The following is a 6,022-nucleotide window of genomic DNA, read 5'->3' on the forward strand; positions in this document are numbered from 1 at the left end:
GGGTGATTGCTCACTGCATCTGCTATCCCTGCATTCTTTAGGGTTCTTTTTACTTCCTACCAGGAAGGCCCAGCAAGATGTGGTAAGTGGAAATGAAGACGATTCGGGACAGGTAACGTTTGGCCAAGATGGAGACCAGAAACAGCAGTGGTCTATCAGGATGCTGGTTTGTGCTGCAGGTGGCTCATAACAGCTTATGAGAGCTAATAATTTAAAACCTTAAGAATTTTTGGAGCTGGTTATTAAACAGACATTATTATAAAATTTAAGTGATATAAACTTACACCCAAATAAACCTTATTAGAACAAGGTTAATAAATATTAAAATCCATCAATTCCTAATTATTTACTATATTTTACTATCACCCATGCTCTTCTGGTGGAAATACTATATAATAGTACTATCTCAGCACCTTCTCCCAAATCTCTGCATTCAGTAACAGCTTGTTAGTAGCTTGAAATTGGTCACAGTGCAAGTGTTTACACCATAGGAACTGGTGAACTCTACATATTTGGGCTGTTTCCCCTAAAGACCAAGAGTTAAACATCTACCACAACACCACTGGCAGACAGGGATACTTGTGAGGAGGAAATGACCAGAAAGAAGGCTGTCTATGGACTTGAAAGGTGGAGTTAAAGTAAGGGAGAGGGAAACCCTCCTGATCACAGAATACCATAGAGTTCACAAAGAAGTCAAGGCTTGAGTGAGGGCTTAAGAGGGGTAGGAATCAGACAGAATAGGGGAGAAAAAGGAAATGGCATTGAAATCTCCACGTGGACTGTGTGGGTGGAAGGATTCTAAGTAAGGATACTTGGAGATGTATGGTATGTACAAACATAGTTAGATACACCATTGGGTAGCCAGTGTGTGTCTGTGTACCAAGCAGCACAGCCCCATATATTCACCCAGCTAGTAACGCCCAGACTTCAGTCGACATTTTTGTTTGAAATGTAGACCCAGGGGCAAAGCCCCATAGATTCTAATTCTACAGAACTGGAGTGGGTATTTTCAACCCATCCCAGCTAATTCATGGCACGACATTGGGAAAAAGTGATCTCAAGGCTAAAGACGTCACATGAAAGGTGGAATCTCCGTGTGATTGGAGAGAAATGTGAGCCTACACTCTTCTTGGAAGGTCTGTTAAGGAAAACAACCATGCTTCATTTTCTCCCACAGTGTTGGTCATGGAAAAGGGCGTGGTGGTGGTCAAGTCATAAATGGTCTAAGGGATTTGCATTTAAAATAAATCATGTAGTGACTTTCTGATCAACAGCCTCCTAAATCCATCAAAATGAACGCAATGAATGTGCTTGACAAGGTTCATCTGTGAGTTAAGGTGGATGATATGAGTGATATTGCTTTCAGATTTTGTAATCCATGAGTATGTCTGGCAAAGGAGCCCTGGGAGTGTAGTGGGTTACTGCTGGGCTACTGCACCCAGAGTGGCAGTTGTGACCCACCAGTCACTTCTCTGGAGAAAGATGGAAGTTTCTGTTCCTGTATGGAACCCCACAAGAACAGTGCTACCCTGCTTAGTAGGGTCACTATTGTTGGGCAGAAACGAGCGTTGGCAGGGCAGGTGCGTGTAAAGATACCCAGGGCTGGTGAAAATACTTCCAAGGACTTTGTGAGAGGCCAGGCCTCCCCCTCCCCTGGTCGCCCTCCAGGCCCAGATTCAGGAGGCTGACCGTTGCAGATAACATTGTAGCTTCATCCCGGCCTTGCAGACAGCCAAGCCCCAGTGGAAAATTCCCCAGCTACTCCCTCCTGCAGATGCAGGCTATAAAACTCCCCACCTCTCACCCAGACAGTGCGACTATGCAGGCCTCCAGCTGAGGACCCATGAACCTCGCCTGGGAGCTCAGGATGCTCCTGTCCCTGTCTCCATACTCCCGTCCCTCTCTGGCCCCAATTAGGGACCCGTGGACCTGGCCCAGGAGTTCTGAAGAAAACCTCTGAAACTGTTTTCTGCCTTTGCCTTCTTTCTGTCATCAAATCTACCTTACAACTATGAGCCAGAATCAACTAGGTGTCAGTAAGCTTGAACTGAGTGTTTTTGGTACTCCAATGGATGTCATGTCAGTTAGGAAGACCCTGCCTTGTTGAAGAGCTAATCAATGATGAAAGTTGTGTCAAAGTATCAAGTGGTTGAGATACACTCTATCAATAAGGTCTGTCTGACCATAATCCCTTTTGTGATGTATTGCAAATTCTTTCACCTGGTGATATATAATATGACCAACTGTTGTTAAACTTTACAATTGAAAGCCCCTCTGACCTCCTAGCAACCAGAGACTGTGTGCTTGGTAGAGTGGATCTGTGGAAATGAGTTGGTGTCACTGATAAGGAAGGAAAACACATGCTTCATCAAACTGGGAAGAAGAAATCAATGGAAAGAAGTTTTAATGGATTAAGGCCAAAATATGGGTTTATGTAATCTGCTGGTGGTACTTCTTAAAAGTAATTCCCAGGAAAAATCAATTGAAGACAGAATCCAACCCTAATAAATTTGTATAAAATTTAAACAATGAAATAGGAAGTTATGTTGGCTGGAAAATCAAAATGTAAATCAAGCACTGCAAAAAATTATTGGATATAAATTTATTTTTCCCTTGAGTTAAGAGGGTTTATTCAAAGTTGTCTTCATTAACAAAACAAGCTATACATTATTACATAAGGTTTTATTTATGCAAAATATTTGCCTATAAAAATTAGCTATGGTGTAACTCACCTATAATCATAATTATGCCACCATTCAGAGTTTTTTTCTACCTTCACAATTAAGTAATAAAATATTTTGAAGGTTCATAATCCATGTAATTGTTATTAATTTAAGTGTGTTCATTTTTCAAATGCCTTTCTTGGATATCTCTCACAGCGATCAAATATATTCTGACCCATAGCGACCCAACAAGACAGAGTCAACCTGCCTCTGTGAGTTTCCGAGAACATCAATCTTTGTGGCAGCAGAAAGCCTCCACTTTCTCCTGAGGAGCAGCTGGTAGGTTCGAACAGCTGACCTTGACGTCAGCAGATCAGCACATAACCCACTATGTCACCAAGACTCCTGTATTAGTTTCCCTTCTTAATTTTATTTATTTATTTATAAATTAAAAGATCATTTTATTGGAGGCTCTTACAACTCTAACCACAATCCATACATCAATTGTGTCAGGCACATTTGTACATATGTTGCCATCATTCTTTTCTAGACATTTACTTTCTATTGAACCCTTAGTATCAGCTCCTCTTTTTCCCCCTCCTCCCCCCACCTTCATGGCCCCTTGATAGATTATAAATTATTATTTTCATATTCCCTTCTTAATTTTTATTGAATTACAGGTTAAAGTGAATTTGTTTTGAGAAATAGTTTTTGCATCAATAAGATGTACAGCACTTCTAGAGAGCAGAGAGTGATTTTTTTAATACAAAGCATAAACTCTCAAGTCTTTCTCGAGATGTTAAGGCACTTGAGGGAAAAGAAAGCCTTGTTTTCTTAACTTAGAGCTTCTGCTTAGTTTTGTAAAATGCCTTCAGCTTCTTCACAGTTGAGAAGTCCCCTATTCCTTCAGGCCAGTTGTCATGATCTGGTAAGTAGAGAATTTAATGTCATTTGTTAGCCAGCCAATCAGTGAAAAGTCCGCTAAGGAAGAACAGACTACTGTACTTAAAGCTTACATATATGCATAGGTACACACACACACACACACACACACACACACACTTGTGTATTCATATTGAGAATATCTCTCAGGGTTCAAATTTCACCAAACAATGGGCATGCACACGCACAAACAGAAACCCAACTTTTAATGTATAATGTTAACTTATATCATAAGGATATTTTCTGCAGTTAAGAACATGGCCTGTAAAAGCCTTATCACGAATAAAAACATTCTGCACCCTCACTTGATAGGCAGTCTCGAAAGAGGATGGGAACGCCTGGCCGGAGGGCCATATAAGGCCCGTGACAGCATCAAGACCAGCCGACACACAATGCCTGCCAGAGAGAAGCGGTTCCAGCCATTCATCACATTACAAGTGAATTAATTAAATGTTTGACCTTTATGGCCTGTGAATTACAAATATCTAACTGGCCCTTGGCAGGGGAAAAGAAAAAGGCTCTCCACCCCTTGTAGAATAACAGAAACCTATTCTTCTACAGCAATTACTTAACACAGCTCTAGCCACAGACGCCTTTCTGCCCTGCTCACCTGGTATGCGGACTGAGTGATTGTACAGAGAATGGCCCCCATCCACATCCACCAGCTGCCCAGTAATGAAGGAAGCTCCGGGAGACAGCAAGAAGCACACCAGCGAGGAGATCTGGAAAGACAAATGGACTCAAGCGAAGGTAAGAGCAGCCACTCCCCAGTTTGTGCAGCGCTGCACTCCAGAGTACAGCCTTCTCCAAGCACAGGACTGTAACCGTAAATCCTCTGGGACAAGTGCACCTGAGTGGCACCAGGCAGCCTCCTTCTCTCTGAGCATCATTTAAGTCAAGGTGGCTGTGCATGCAGTGCACTGGCCAGAACGGAGCCCGGGTCTCCCACGTGCAAGGCAAGGACTGTGGAACTGTTCTGCTCCCTGACTAATGTCAAGGCTGATGAGAGCACCAGGAGAGATGGAGGCAAAGGCAGACAGGAGCTGAGCTGTATTCCGGGGAGACCGCCAGGGTCTGGATAAACAGAGGCAACTGCACTGCGAACCGTAAGTGGTTCTGGCTTCCTGAGGCCTGGTTTACTGGGTGTTCCTATGTCCCAGGAGATCTGGTTGGGAAAACGGCTCCATTTTTTTTTAGGTTCTCTTGAGCAACTATGTGTATCAGAACAGATGAGGCTTAACAGGAGAGCTGTCGAGGTAATCATGTCCACTTGGCAGGGCTGAGGACAGTCCTTGGCCAGGTGCCCGAGAAGCAGAGCAGGCAGAGATGCGGGCACCCACAGTTTACTAAGGTGGGGAGATGGGAGAAAGAAAGGATATGAGGGAAGCGGGATTGAGTAAGGCCGAGGTCTCACATCTAACTCAACTTCAGCCTGATCCCGCCCCAACTCCTACCCAAGAAGCCACTCACTCCTTCCTCTTGGTAGGCCGCCCTCTGACCTCCCTGCTCTGTTTTCAACTCCTTCCTGGCCGCCAGCTTGTGCCCATCCTGTTTACGTCCTCAAATGTATCTTACCTGAAAAACACTTTATTCTCTCTCTAGCCACCCACCACTTTCTCTTCTGCCCTTCTCCGGCTTTCTGAGGGGAGGGCCTACGGAGCACTTGGGCAGGTGCAGTCAGCAGAAGTCTGGATGTCCCTAAGCCCTTTCTGGGGGTGTGCAAGGTAGACACATCTGCCTTCCCACTAAGGCCCTATGCGTCATCTTCACTGTGCTGATAATGTTGCAACAGAATGGTGGGGGACCTGCCAAAGGCTCAGCATGACTCTAGCCAGTAGTAACATGAAAGGGCACTAACAAACGTGACATTGCTCTTTGTCAGCCAGCGCTCCGCGGGTGAGGGTGGGAGGGGGTGGAGGGAGGCTGTTTAATGCTAGGATATCCTTCATAAAGGAGTAAAAACTGTTACTTGCACTATATCTTTACCCATCAACACACATATTTTTTAAATATTCATGTTAAAGAAACCCCAGTTTTACTTGAAAGAGTGACTCCAACTACGGCCATTCGCCCTTGGACACATGGCAGACGTTTCCCCCAAAGTAAACGGAGACTGCCGCGCTATGGAAAACAAAGGCAGCGTTGGTGGCCAATGGCACCATTTGAGCTTTCAAGTGAAAGTGGGAATTTTGAAAAGCTTGCATCATCCATCACCATGACCTTGACAGCTTCCTAAGCCTTTTCTGAAAAGTTTGTTGGTGCTACATACAAGTGTGCTTTTTAAAATATATATCATGAAATATGCCAACATTTAGAAGATTTCCATAACTCAATGAACAAATATTTTCCCCTCCCTGATGTTATAAAGCCCTGCATGGTGAGAGATCTTCCAAGTGTGAGGCACATCAATGACTGCT

The 6,022-nt window shown here is 44.0% G+C and overlaps 1 protein-coding gene across 1 annotated transcript in view; it reads right to left on the reverse strand.

Moving 5' to 3' along the window:
* Positions 1 to 3,314: 3,314 nt before the first annotated feature.
* The window catches only part of PECR (peroxisomal trans-2-enoyl-CoA reductase), a 20,581-nt gene continuing 17,873 nt past the window's right edge, over positions 3,315 to 6,022 (reverse strand). Inside the window, exons 7-8 of the mRNA XM_004701592.4 lie at positions 4,216 to 4,327; positions 3,315 to 3,588 (exon numbers count right to left, since the gene is read on the reverse strand). Of these exons, the coding sequence (XP_004701649.1) occupies positions 3,503 to 3,588; positions 4,216 to 4,327 (198 nt within the window). The 3' untranslated portion in view covers positions 3,315 to 3,502. The remainder of the gene's footprint in view (positions 3,589 to 4,215; positions 4,328 to 6,022) is intronic.

Source organism: Echinops telfairi, unplaced genomic scaffold (genome assembly GCF_000313985.2).
Source record: "Echinops telfairi isolate 266 unplaced genomic scaffold, ASM31398v2 ScPeMD7_3;HRSCAF=10, whole genome shotgun sequence".
Taxonomy (NCBI): domain Eukaryota; kingdom Metazoa; phylum Chordata; class Mammalia; order Afrosoricida; family Tenrecidae; genus Echinops; species Echinops telfairi.